The sequence below is a fragment of the Chroicocephalus ridibundus genome, chromosome 6, assembly GCF_963924245.1.
Source record: "Chroicocephalus ridibundus chromosome 6, bChrRid1.1, whole genome shotgun sequence".
Classification (NCBI taxonomy): Eukaryota; Metazoa; Chordata; class Aves; order Charadriiformes; family Laridae; genus Chroicocephalus; species Chroicocephalus ridibundus.
The window spans coordinates 56615727-56629659 of NC_086289.1; the positions used below are offsets into that span (position 1 = coordinate 56615727).

A 13933-nucleotide genomic window follows, 5' to 3' on the forward strand; every position below is an offset into this window, starting at 1 on the left:
GTATCTACACTAGCAGGAAATTCATTAATGAAGGCAGAGTTTAAATAAAACTAATCATACTGCTCAAAGAAACAGGAAACTAAACCAGCTCAGGACTTAATTCCATTAACGCTAGGGACTACTAATTAAAAGGAAAGCAAGAGCAATGGCCTAGTTTTGCAGGACTGCTGCATACTATAAATCCTCTTGAGTGTTGCAGGACAGGTGAATGAATTGAAAAGGAAGGCTTTCTTCAAAAGGAAGAAGGAATGAACGGGGAATCTCAGCCCCTCCCTGCCTACTCTACCAACTGAGATCATCCCTAGCCAACACGTGCAAATGCTGAAGGAACAGAACAGATACAGCAATGACTTTACCAACAGAAAGACAGCTCTGCAGCACCACGTCAAGTTAAAGCCAGGGAGAGCACGATAAAAATCTCAAACAGTAGGGAAACAACAAGTTTCTGCTGTGAGCAGAATCAGTTCCAGCTTCTGCAAGGCTGGGTTGCTTGGCTACTGCATCGACTCCAATATAGCCAAGGTAAGAGGCTTTCCTGGATCTCTTCTGATTCTCCAGCTCAGCTATTCATGTGCAAACAACCAGCAGGACACACACACAACAGAGAGAGGCAGAAGCACACACACAAACGGAGCCTCTTCCAGATTATGCAGGAGAGCTCATTTAATTGCCCTTCTCTCAAATATTTTGTTCAAATACCTTCAAATTGTGTATGATATCAATCCTCTTGTTCTGGCTATCCTTGAAGTGTATCTGGACTCTCACAGGAAATTCTCCCCAGCCTCTCCTGGTCAGGTGAAACGGAGGTTCTCTGGAAACAAACAGTGATTCACGTTTTGGATGCAGAAGTGGTATAGCTTTTATCTACCTCTTTTTCAGAAAGCCAAAGACTGCTTTTCTAGCTGACACCTAAAGCTATTTTCAGGCCTGCTATTCACCACAGAGAGAATGCAATCACAGAAATGAGAATTTTATGGCTTTGGACAGCTGAAAACACTTTTATTTTGCACAAGGGGACAAGGAAGAAAATGGTAAAACACTGCTGGATGAGAGAACATGGGAAACAAGCATCTTAAAAGAAAAAAAAAGCAAAAAAAAAAAGCTGTGTCATGCCAAATGAAAAATACTTGTTTCAAAAAACCCCAAGTCAGCCGCTAGTACACAGCTGTGAGGTGAGTTATGAACGCAGCATTTTGCAATCACTTTCTGCTATTTCCTTTCTAGAAGCAAGAAGGTACATGCTTCATATAACACCAAGAGAACAACATGCAGACAACAGGGAAAAGCGAACTCAACCACTGTCTTTCTCCAAGTTGAAAAAGAGGGCATATTTATCTCCAATATTTACTGCTATTTTGTATTTCAGCTTGTTGTTATTGCAAAGCCCAAATGGAGTTTTGCAGGGAGACAAAACGCACAAGGTTTAAAGGCTATTTTTAGCCCAGAATATTAATGTTCACTGCTATGACTGGGACTGTGCAACAAGAAATCAATTAACCAGATGGGATTAAAACAGAAGACAAACAGCACTGACATCAGAGGAAACTGAGAAAGACACATAAAGACAGCAGTCGAGTGTAATTTAGTATGTTATACAAGAAATACAAAGGAATTTGGTTTTGTCCTGCTCAGGGTTGCCTTCTCAGAAACATAACCGAGCCTTAACAACACTTCTTATCTCAGATAAGTCTTTCTGGAGTTGCCTTTCAGTAGTTTAATTTTGCCAGAATTACGTTGCCATTCTGTACCTAGGCAGTCTCCCCACCCTCCTACAGGAGGCAGCTGAGCGTCCTGTGGAGAATAACTTCTTGTGAAGACAAAAAGGAGTTTGAAGGCATCTTCCCTCCATCTTGTCCAACAGAGCAAGAATGAAAGACCGACAGGGCATTTCCCTGCAGCAGCTGACAGAGAACTAACCCCGCTCGTCTCATTAGGGTCACAGCTTTGAATAGAGGTTGGGGAGAGGACAGAGAAGCTGCTCTGTTTCTGTACACGAGCACCATTACGCAGATAGGAAAACTCCTTGAAGCATGAAGCCTACGCCACTGGAGATATGTACTTGGGAGAGGGATACAATTTGTTGCCTAAATGCACATGTATCACTAAAACTATGGGCAAAACAGCTTTCCGAGACTCCTCTTTCTTTTCCACACTAGGAAGGTAGAAAAACACCTCTTTTAGCAACAGAAATCTAACCCGTGCAGCAGCCAGTGCATAACACATCCAGAAGATGAATGAACTCACATGAATAGCAAGAAATGCAACAACTGAATGCTTTTTCTCAGTAGGAAGTTCCAAAAAAAACCTGTTTGGCACATTTGCTACATAAAAACTAATTTATTATTACTATTATTTCAGATTAAGTCAAGCGAAGCCAGAAGTTAAAGACAGACTTGGAATACTAAACCAGGAAAAGAAGTTGCTTACTTCCTAAGAAATTTGGCACAGTAAGCCTGGCAAGCATAAAGACTGGCATAGTGACTGGAATAATTCCTTATTACCTCACTTCTACCAGGTCATTAGGTTTGTAACTGGGATGGAGGAAGAACCAAACTTTCTTGACAAAATGATTTATGCTGGGTTCTCTCCGAGAGCCTCGGACATACACCATCCATTTATGGGTTGACTGATCATTTTCTTCTCTCTTGTCAGGGGGAATGTACCTGGCAAAGAAATTAAAAAAACAAACACAAAATAAAAATCCCAAATATTTAAATATCACAAAAAGTATTTTGGGAAAGATTAGTCAAAAAAATAGGGGAGGCTCATTATTCCTTATTCTGACAGTTCATCCAGAAGCAGATATGGGTCCCATAATCTACTTTATGCGTCTAACACACTTCCTCTATTTTAGTGCACAACTGCCATATGAAGTTCGTCCATTTAAACATTTGGCTCTTAATTATGAAGACTTAATTTTAACGTTCTACCACTGTCAAATCCCTCTCCCCATCTTATTCTGAGATATCAGGTGGCAAAACCACACCAGAACGCAACATCAGCAACTCTGCTACCATAAATACAAAAAATAAGAATTCTTCTTACAAATTTTTAAGAAACTTCATAGTCAATATTTGGTTCTGGGTCCAGGCTTCAGTAGATTTTCAAGATACAATTCTAACACCATAGGTTTCATCAGCAAATGTTTGATACTTTCTATGCAAGAGGAAAAGACTGACTTGAGTGGTGCAAGGGTGGAGAATTAAAACCTGGGCTTGTCCATAGTTTCCTAAAATGAATGCCTTTATTCACTAATTTCCTCAAAGTTCAAAAGTTATGTACATTACCCGTCTTAAAATTTTTTGGGAAAAAAATTAGAAATAAAAACTGTACAAATTAATTTCTTCAGACTATGCTGGACTTTCACAATTTTCCTCATTCTGGTTATTTGTGGTAGTGTTGTGTTTTTTTTGTTTAAAAAACCCCCACATTGTCCCTATGGACACATTGAATTAGCCTTTAGGACAACCTGCTTTTCCAAATTTTCAGGGAAAAACTTGGGTTTTCTAACTGGTCATAAAAGGCTGAAAGACTCCCCTTGAGAGAAACAGATCTTAAAACATATACAAATAAATAAATAAATAAGACAACTACTAAAACACACGTTCCTTCCACAAAAAAAATGATGCAGTCGCTCAAGGAAGGGACACTCAAGGAAGGCAGCCTGGGATACAGTGATTATTTAAGGGCAACACCTGATATTGTGACAGCCTAGCAATTTTATTTAGCTCCTAATTTTAATCTCCTATTCCATTTATTCCTGAAATAAAGGACCAACCATCCCTCAGACTCTGAGTACTAACTTGGAGACGTTGCCAACCACAATCGTTTTCTTCACATAAAGCCGTGAAGTTTCATCATTTGACAGTCCGGCATTTCGTTGTCCTGGTTTTTGAGAGCTTGAAACACCCGAACTGTCCTGAGGGTAGGGGAAGAAAAAAAAAAAGGCAAACAAAAAACCAAACATTCCTCTTAAACATCATTTTGTTTGGCAGTAGAAAAGTAAGGTGTTGTTAAAAAAGTAAACCTGCACAGTTAAATGAGACCAACAATGAATCATCCCTAAAAATACTTAAAATTGTTATCTAGGCACTTTTAAGCAACTCAGGCACACAACAATGATATACTACCTAGCCAAATGTACACTGCATGGCTTAACTGAGCGTACATTATGCAACATAACGTGGATCTGAGCCATGATTTCAGCTTGGGTTTCAAAAGCACTGCCACTGCACTATCTGAAAAAAAATCAAGCACTGCTAGAGTGGCACTGTGTTGGTCACTAATCAGAATCAAAGCTAAATCTCCCACAAGTTGCTTCTGAAAATCTGAATCTTTCTCATTCTCTGTTGCTTTAAGGGACTACAGCATTGCTTCACAGTGAAGAATCGAGGCTGGGCTTAAGACAAGACTTCAGCTCCAACTCGACAGGGAAAGCAGTCAGCCATACTACGTTACTGACATCCAGATAAGCCTACAAATCCACTGCAACACTTGGGCACAATAAATCCAGCCTAAGCAACCTTGTAACACGACCTCAGCTATTAAGCAGTGGCCAAGACTCCATGGTAAAATGATGACATGACCGCCCACAGTGCCAACGCAGGCTGCACTGTCGTTTGCACAGGAATGAGAGGCTTTTTTGCGGCTCTGTTGGATCAAGTGGCTGTCTGGAAAATTAGGGAATGCCATCCTCTCGTGAACAACAGAGCTGGTGCCTCAGCTTCCTGGAGCATACTCCACTGAGCACTCACAAGACGAGGGTCAGCGTGGGGAGCAGTGGATTCACTATGAACCGCTACACCATCCTCAGTGATGCCTCAAACCACAGCAAGGAGCCACAGAAGGCTGGGATGGCTCCTGCTCCTCATCACTCCCTCAGCCACCTCTGGGCCACGGGCTGCGTTGGTCGAAGACATACCAACATGCTACACCCAAGCGATACAACTGCTCCATCAATGGCCCCAGTGCGGAAACAAGCTATATTGGTCTGGTGGTTTACAGCATAGGTGGGTCCACATTATATATTGTATATCTGCCTTCTGCTAAGGAACCTAGGCAGGGTTTCAGCAAGCTGTAGCCCTGTTATCAAGGGTATCATGCTGCTCAACAGGGGCAGAATCATTGCTCTTTCTACCACGTATTCTTGCGACTTGTTCAGTTGCAGAGTGCAGTAATATGCGATGAGATATACCCGTCCCTGGTTTGGGTTAGAGGCTGTACTCCTCTGGCAGGCCTGACAGCTTAAGGAACTGAAAGGAAACCAAAGAGTTTCATCTCACCTGCTAAGACAAATTTCACCTGCAGCCAGTGAGAGAATCTCTCTGGTGGAGCTAACTGCAGCTGACAGGTGAAGTATTTCTGTAGCTGCACAGCAAGCCATAAAGGGAATGGATCCAGGTCAAAAGTAACCCAGAAAAAAGTATGGGGGAACAATGAAAGAGCGTCTTTTTAACCTGGTTCAGTTAAGCAAAAGCGGTATTAGCACAACAGCAAGCAGTGCCACCAAGACAAAGGTAACTCAAACAATGCACCCAGGCTGTACCAGCTCACGCTCCCAGGGTGAGCTAATCCACCGGAGTCACTGTTTCCTGCACGGGCTGCTGAGGAGGCCAAACCCCAAACTCCAGTGGTTCAACCACTCTAAGCAGTGCAGTCCCCATGGGCACCCAGGGCCATGCAGCAGCATTACTACTTAAAAACACTGCTGGCAATGACACATCTTGTTCTTCTCTCCAGACTCTACCCTTCCTGACCTGACTTCCATCTGCACAGCCAAACCCTTTGCTCAAGCTGTGAAACACCTCCTTCCCCAGAGGCTACCAGCCGAGACAGCAGCAGACAGCTGTGCCAACACGAACGCTATCACCGCTGCCTGGCTGACCTCTCTGTTGGGCAAGACTGAGTTAAGAGGAGTTACCCAAGTTACATGCACTTCAGTTAGCCTTCCAGCAAAGCCAGGCTGAGAGAGTGGGAGCAAGCAGTTGGAAAGGGTAAGAAACAGATCTTCAGCAAGGTGGGTGAAAACATGAAGAGCTCCTGGTGCCAGCACTGAGTCCAGACAGAGCACACACCTCCAACAACTTAACCACCACTCGAGTTTTACTTTACCCGGCCAGTATTTCTGCTCTGTCTCTGGTCCAGGCTGTTTGTCAGACGCTCGTCTGCATCCAAGTTCCCATTGTCTTTCTCCAGGAGAAAGTCATTGTGCTGAGAGAGCGAGTCACTCTCGGAGTGGTTGGCAGATGGAGTGTCTGAGCCCTGGTTAGCTGGAGACGAGGATCTGGAGGGTGATTCCAAGAATTTCTTGATTGAAGGGTGATTAAGAATTGTCGCATCGCATGACCTGGTCCCCTGCAACAAAGAGGTCAGGCAGATCTGTCACTATTTCCCTGCAGCCCAGATAAAAACGAAGCTGTGCCAGAAGCAGAGCAAAAAGTCAACGTATGAAGAAAGAGCAAATATTTAATCAGCTGCCTCGCAGGAAAAACAGATGCCGCAGAAGATAAAAGCTTACAACGGTTTTACAGAAACAGGACTCCAAATTGAATCTGTTCCTTTAGACCTTTTGATCTCAGAAATCCACCTGGTTTTGGAAAAGATGACTGCAGCCTACTGTCCCTTTGAAAATAATAGCTTCCCTTCCTATGTAGCCACCTACGATCTTATACCATATGAAAGACCACAGCTGCCAGATTCCTGTGAGCAAGCATGGTAGGTAAATGCATCAAGCTCTTTAGTTTTGATACTGACTGTCAGTCTTGCCAGTGCCTATGAGGCAAGCTACATGTATTAGCACCCCCTCTGCTCCCAAAGCTTAACAGAGGATAAAGAATAATGTGCTTAGGCATGTTTGCAAACTTTCCTCAAAATGGGCATCTTAGAGCAAATCTTAGATCCTCCTAAACCTGCAAGGGGGAGCACAGGGCACGTGTGTGTGTTTAAATACATTTTGGTTCTTTTCATTACAGTGACGAAGGCCCAGTGTATTTTTTCCTGCGTTTGCTTTTAACCCCAGATGTAGCAAGGAAAACACCCATCACTCAAGACAAGTGTCCCTCAGCCACTTCTCCTCCCAGCCATCAGTCCTCCCTGTCATCTTGGTTGATGATGAATCAAGTGAAGGCGGCAGAAACACCCCTCTGCCAGCAGCAGAGCACCCACAGATAGCCTCACTCCAGCTCCTGAAGCCACACATGCACACTAGAGGTGCGATGACAGCTTTTCTTGCCAGCAGTATCAGCTGAAAGATGCTCTCCTCTTCTGCCCAAACCACCCAGATCAGCTGGGCTGGGACAATTATTCAGGGGGAATGGGCAGGTCACAAACAAAAATAAATCCAGAAACTAAATTGGAATTTGTTTGTTTGAGGGTTTTTGTTGATTTTTGTTTTGAGTTGTTTTTTTTTTTCCTTTGCAGGGTCATTTTTAATCCACATAAATTCCTCAATCCAAAATTCTGCCAACGTGATGGAGGCGGTGGCATGAGGACAGACACCAGCACTGCTACAAAGCGGCAGAACTGCCCGCGAGAGGTGGTAGCAGGAATGGAGTTAAACACTGATCCAGCTTGGACTTCAGAGGTTCATTTGAGAGCTTTCTTTCCAATTGTCCGTTAGGTACATGAGCAAAGCGATTACCAACTCTTAATTACCTGCTCAAGTGCACTTAAGAGAGTTATATCCACATATCCAATGGCAGGGATGCACATACAACATGACCTAAAAAAAAAAAACCCAAACCAAACCAAACCACCTCCAAGAACCCTTTTTTTTTTTCCCCCTACCTCTAGTCAAGTAAACTGACCAACAGCTTGTCCATTAATTTGTGGGAAAATGTAATAAACTGTAATCATACGGAATCATAGGCCTCAAAACCCAGCAGCAGTAGGTTGAGGAACTCTTTATATTTATGAGAACGGGTTAGGAATTTTGAAATGATCTTTTGAAGTTATGAATTAAACTACAAAGATTCCCATTCTACCAAAAGCAGAAACAAGACAATCATTCACTGCCAAACGAGTCAAAAATACATTAACCACAGATTAAAAATAGACGACAAAGAAAATAGAAACCAGTAGCAATTTCAAAATAGAGAACTGATTTAGCTTGCATGCAAATCAGGAACTTTTAGAAAAAAATAAAAATGCAATTGAAGATACCGCTATGCTAGCCATAAGCTCATAAAAAACTTCGGGAAAACTAAACAAAGCAAGGCCACACCAGTTAAGTCTTGTGAACACTTTGAAACAATGACAAAAGTTAGTATTTCTGACAAGCGTGAAAATCAGCAAGGAAAAAACACCCTGCATGGCAGAACAAGTAAAGAACAGGGGACAATACAAGCTCTTGCTGGCACATGACGACACTGGATAAAACACTTCCAAAGATCAGAACCCAGCTCACATTCTTCAGCCACCTACACAAAAGTCAAGGGGGGAGAAGAGATCTCCAAGCCTCCCAATACTACCATAATCTTTCTCATCTCCAGTTGCCAAACTCAAGTTCACTGAGGGAAAAACAAGCTGGACCCCTTTGTTTTTACCCCCCTCCAAGTCTTCTGGAAATCACAACAGGAAAACAGCAGCAGCAGTGCAAGCCACCGCGTGGAAGATGAAGTCTCACTGTACTAGATAATCAGCTCTTTACTGGAAACTAGATCAACTCTCTGAATTGAGCAGATGGTAACTAAAATACCTAAACTGGTAGTGAACTGCAGGTCAATTGGGATTGCATGGGCCTCTGCATGAGTCACGAACACTCTGGGATTACCAGCCCATTAAGGACAGAGTACTCAGAACTGGGGTTTAACTAGTAGGTTTTGGGTTTTTTTTAATCTCCTTGTGAATTTTTAATCTCGTTGTACTATCTCCTTCATTTACCTTCTGCTTTACTGGCTGTTCACCAAACTATTAATAGACTGGCTGCCAGAGTAAAGGGAGGAATGGCACTGCCCGAGACTCAAGAAATCTTCATTTTTGTTTTTTATCCTGAGAAGTTTCAAAACACATCTGCTTCCATTCTTCTCCTGTGAAATGGGAAAACGGGTTCCCCACTTTTCAGGGCTTTGCAAAGACAAACTGTGCAGTGTGTGAGAAGCAAGGCGCTCTCATGCAAGAACAAAGCACAAAGTATTTCAGAAACCAGAACCGAGTGCTGCTGAACAACTTGTCAACTGCTCATTGAAGACTCAGCTTTGCTGAGTACCTGAGGCCCAGCAGTCAGTGACACACAGGTGTCCTCTCCCACTGCCACCCAGTTCGCAGTTCATATTCCACCATTTCAGAAAACCGAATCTCAAAAACAAACATCAGCTGAATAGCCGGTGAACTACACATCTTCCTTAGCAAATATTCCCTCAAGTCTTATAATTCCCAAAGTAATTTTTACCTCTCCAGCTTTAAGGAGACCAGCAGATGCGTAATAGTTAGCCACAATACAGGCACGCAGCTTATCCATCATCCTTCTTGCTTCAATCAGGCGCTACGAAAAGAAGAGATAATATATATTAATGGATAACCACTACAGCAATCCCCCCCCAACTCTGATACACCACAATCTTATGTATTTTTTAAGAACAAAACATTTATACCTGATCTATAACTTCAATTTCATGTTCTTTACTCTTCATTTCGACAGCAAACTGTTCTTTTATAATTGTCTCAATCTTCTGCACAGCAACATCTCGAGCTATACAAGGCCACACATTGAAAATAAAGAAGGAAGTATTTATATTTCTACTTCTGAGGCTCTATTTGAAAAAAATAAAGATCAGAAGTGAGAAGGGAAGGGATAATAAGTTCAGCACGCACACAAAAATGGGAAGGATCATTTTTCTGCAAAAGAAAGTAATTTGTCTTAACAAAAACCACATGCATCTTTAAAGGCTGTTTTATGTAGAGGGCTATTTTTTCCTTTTTAAGTCTGAGATGACAAATAACAGAAGATGGGAAGAACAGGACCAGTCTGTTTACTTCTGTCTCAGTAAAGCTGTAAACAGTAAAAGGAAAACTCAAACGTGCTACGTCCAAGTGGAGTTACTGCTGCGATTGTGCAGGAGTCCGTTGGAACACTACGTACATTTTTCTGCTCTCTTTGGCCCGATTCATATCCAGGAAATTTACACCACATCATGCAGCAATAATAAGGCAAACTAATACTTCACATGTTTAGCACTGGCATGAAGTGCAGACTGCTCTGGAGTGCCTACAAGCCTTTTATTACCCACAAAAGAAACTACATTATCAAAAGCTGGTCTACCTATTACAAAATCGTCTTCCAGCACAGCAGTCAAGAAGTTTTAGCCTTTCAGCAGGAGTTTATTGACCTTGGTGGAAAGCAAGTAGTTCAATATTTCAAACTGTGAGAATACCTTACTGCAAATTAGTGGCTATGAATTCAATTGGCATCTCATTGCATTTTTCTAGAACATGTATAAGCATAGGAAGAACAATTCTTTCTGCTCTACATCTACCACAGACTTGAAATACTGCCCTTCCTTTAAGCCATCTCCGTTATATCAGGGGTTTCAAACAACATTTTTATCAAGTTCTAAGCAAGAACTTGGAAAAGCAGGAATTGTACTTCTGGAAGCAAGCCTGGAAAAGGTGCTCCAGCCCGAGTCAGAAATAGTTACCCTGGTACAAAGCAGATCAGAGAAACAGCCTGGGTTCCTCTGAAAAACACTCTTACAACATTGCTTCTATGTGGAATAGGAGGCAACAACACCAAGACTTTGTTCTGAGTTCAGAGGAAGCATTTGTTAGTCTAAAGGGTACATATCTGTTTAAAGAGGTTTCTAATATCCCCATATAAAGAGCAAAGAAATCATAAGAGTCAAAACTTTGCTGGTATGTTCCAGTTAGCACATGTAATTTTACTGTCTGATTGGGTATCGACAACTGGAATAAGGTAATTGATGCTTCCATTTGCAACAGGGGCATCCTAAAAATATTTACTTATTTCCAGATATGCATATATATATTCTAGGACCAGAAATAGTTCAAACGTACATTAAAACATAATTACGGTTGAATCTGTATGAGTAATGCAAAATTAAAAACAGAGGGATATAATTTTCCTCAAACCATGAACAGCATGCCTCAGAAGTTCATATGTAAGGCTACACTTAAAATAAACCTAAACAGAATAAGGTATGAGATGCGCAGTTCAGACAGGGACAACTGCGTCTCTTCCCAAGACTGATACCATGCAACACCAGCATTATGACAATTAAAGCACTTTAGGATTTGTGGTTATACTACAGAGGCTTTTAAGAACACTTTATTTTCATATTTTTTTAGTGTCAACCACAGTCCCTAATTAACATTGTGTTAGTGAAATTTGTATACTTAAGGAATTCTTCCAACGAAAGTTGGAGATCTTCCATGAGAGGAAGAAGCCAATTTGGAGGCATCACCTGAACAGAAAGTTCACCTTGGCAAGGACAGTCTTCCACGGCCCTGAGACTTTGCCTGCTAACTATGAAGACCTTCTGAAGAGTTGCATCAGAAGTGGATTAAAAACCCGTCTGCAGTCCCTGGGACGCTCCACCACAGAGGGTGGTGACTTCTGGCAGCCAGGCAGGGCAGGCAGCTGGGAGTGGTGACGCTCTTCTGCCACGGCCAGCTCTGCTGTCAGGGCCCCATACCGACCTTGCAGACAGGACCTGCTCAGCAGCACATTCAACCCAAAGTTCAGCCTCCTCAGATGTGTCCAGCTGTACACCATCCTCCAAAACATCACTCACAAAGCCATCATCTATCCCTCTCCAACTGGCAGCTCCGGCATCCTGCTCTGTTCCTGGATCTTCTTCAGATCCCACAGCCAGCTTCAGTTTCCTCATCTCCCTGTTTGTCAGCTCCTCCCATCATGATCCTCTCACTAGCTGTGCCATGCCAGAAATCACTAGCCGACTCCCTGTCCCAGGGGCAAGAAGCTCTACTCTCGTTTGCCCAGAGACAACTGCAACCTTTCCCGGGCACTCTGCCAACAGGCTGGTTCCCAAAGCAAGCATATCCGAGTGTGCCAAACACAAACCTACTCATCCAGCTACTCTCTCCACTACATTTCTTTTTTCACCTTTCCTTCAGTCAGGTAGCCACTCCTCCTGCCTTGCATCTTTCAAAGTCCCTTCCTTTTCACGGCTCTACCCTTACTACGCTGCTCCATTTCACTTTATCTGCCTACTCTTGCAAGCACTTGTCTTCTTCCAAGAGCCAGACTATTGCAGAGTCATAGATTTCCTCCTGCCTGTCCCCACGCTGTACCTGTATCCTTCAAAATGTGAACAAACTGTCAGTCTTTCTCAAAGCAGACTTCAACTGCAAAACAAATGCACAGGTTGGAGTACATCTCAGTACTGGCAACTGCTGGGAAGATGCACTGCCGAACACTTCGGTAAGCAACAGGAACCCAAGTAGATGGCTGGGGCCCTGAAGAGCTCATGCTCTAGCTGCCATCACGCACCAAAGTCTGCAAGACCATGCTTTACTGTTGCCATTACTGATGCCCAGTTCAGCCAGCAGGCAGGAATGGCTCCATGGACAACAGTCACGTCTTCATTTGGCTATACAGAGGCATCGCTAGCTCCCTTGCTCATTTTCTGCCCTTGACCCCTTAGCTCCTACCCCAGTCCTTTCCTGACAAGCCTGCAGAGAGCATGCACATCCCTAGCATTTCTAACTCCACCTGGAAGATCCCTTTGGATCAGACAGCTCCTACCTGACTGTTCGGCTGCTTTCTGACGCTTGTTGGGATGCGTGATGGTGATGTCCTCATAGTCGGGGTCCTTTTCAGCGATCACTCTCTTGATCCCAGACATGTTCTCCCCTCTACTCCGCCGAGAAAAAAAATAAAAGTGTTAACATCACTCACAGTGACCTTCTGGGCAGGCTTCAACTTCCCACCATGGGGAGGCCTAGAAAGAGCTGGGACACCTCCTTCCCCAGTTGCTAACGACTAACCCACAACTGCAACACTGGGTGCTGGTCCCGCTCTGTATGGTCCAGGAGCTTCAACCGCCTCCTGATCTCAGCAGCTCACCACAGCCTGTGGTCACACAGCCATGGCGATGCTGCCACAGCAAACCACTGCCCGCTGAGGCAAAGAGCCCCCTGCACCCCACGAATCTGGGAGGACACCCAGCTGTGGCCTGAGGGGTGGCTACTGGGATCCAGGAGGACACCCAGCTAGGGTTTGACGGGTGGCTTCAGGAGATCCAGGAGGACACCCTGCTGTGGCCTGAGGGGTGGCCACCGGGATCCGGGAGGTCACCCAGCTAGGGTTTGAGGGGTGGCTTCAGGAGATCTGTGAGGACACCCGGCTGTGGCCTGAGGGGTGGCTTCAGGAGAGCCGTGTTTCCGCCGGCGCAGGCACTGCCGCCTCCTGGGAAAGGAACGCTCGGTGCCGCCGAGCCGGGCGCTCCCTCGACCCACACCCCGCATTCCTGAGGGGCCCCCCAGGCCCTGCCCGGCTCCCCCACCGCGGGGTGACCCCGCCGCTGCCCAGCCCGGCCCGGCTCCCGGCGGCCAGGAACGGTCTCTCCCCGCGGCCGGGAACCCGCCGCCGTGAGGTGAAGCCGGTGGGTGGGCGGGGCCCCGCCCGCGCGCCCGGGCCCACGTGCCGCTCCCCTCCCCCAGCCCGCGCGCGCGCGCGCGCACACACACAGACACACACACACAGACACACAAAGCCGCCGCCGCGCGCTCCTCCCTCTCCCCTCCCTCCTCCCCCTCCCCCTCCCCGTCGCTCACCCGCGCGCCGCCGCGCGCCGCCTGCCCCGGCCGCCCCCGCCCGCCGCTGCCCCGCGCCGCTCAGCGCCGGGCCCCGCCGCCCCGGCCCGCCGCCGCCAGCGCCGCCGCCGCCATGAGCGCAGGGCCGCGCCGCCGGCTGCCCGTCAGCGGCTGGGGCGGGGACCGCGCAGGCGGACAGCGG

The 13933-nt window shown here is 45.3% G+C and overlaps 1 protein-coding gene across 7 annotated transcripts in view; it reads right to left on the reverse strand.

Annotated features, from left to right (window-relative positions):
• The window catches only part of YEATS2 (YEATS domain containing 2), a 51930-nt gene extending 38134 nt beyond the window's left edge, over nucleotides 1-13796 (reverse strand). For all 7 annotated transcript variants that reach the window (XR_010071717.1, XM_063339560.1, XM_063339559.1 and 4 more), the window contains exons 1-8: nucleotides 13753-13796; nucleotides 12722-12831; nucleotides 9591-9688; nucleotides 9389-9481; nucleotides 6112-6354; nucleotides 3804-3919; nucleotides 2502-2663; nucleotides 700-811 (exon numbers count right to left, since the gene is read on the reverse strand). Coding sequence is in view for 6 of the 7 variants with exons in the window: in XM_063339560.1 (XP_063195630.1) it covers nucleotides 700-811; nucleotides 2502-2663; nucleotides 3804-3919; nucleotides 6112-6354; nucleotides 9389-9481; nucleotides 9591-9688; nucleotides 12722-12821 (924 nt within the window). In the remaining variant the exon portion in view is untranslated. The remainder of the gene's footprint in view (nucleotides 1-699; nucleotides 812-2501; nucleotides 2664-3803; nucleotides 3920-6111; nucleotides 6355-9388; nucleotides 9482-9590; nucleotides 9689-12721; nucleotides 12832-13752) is intronic.
• Nucleotides 13797-13933: the final 137 nt, after the last annotated feature.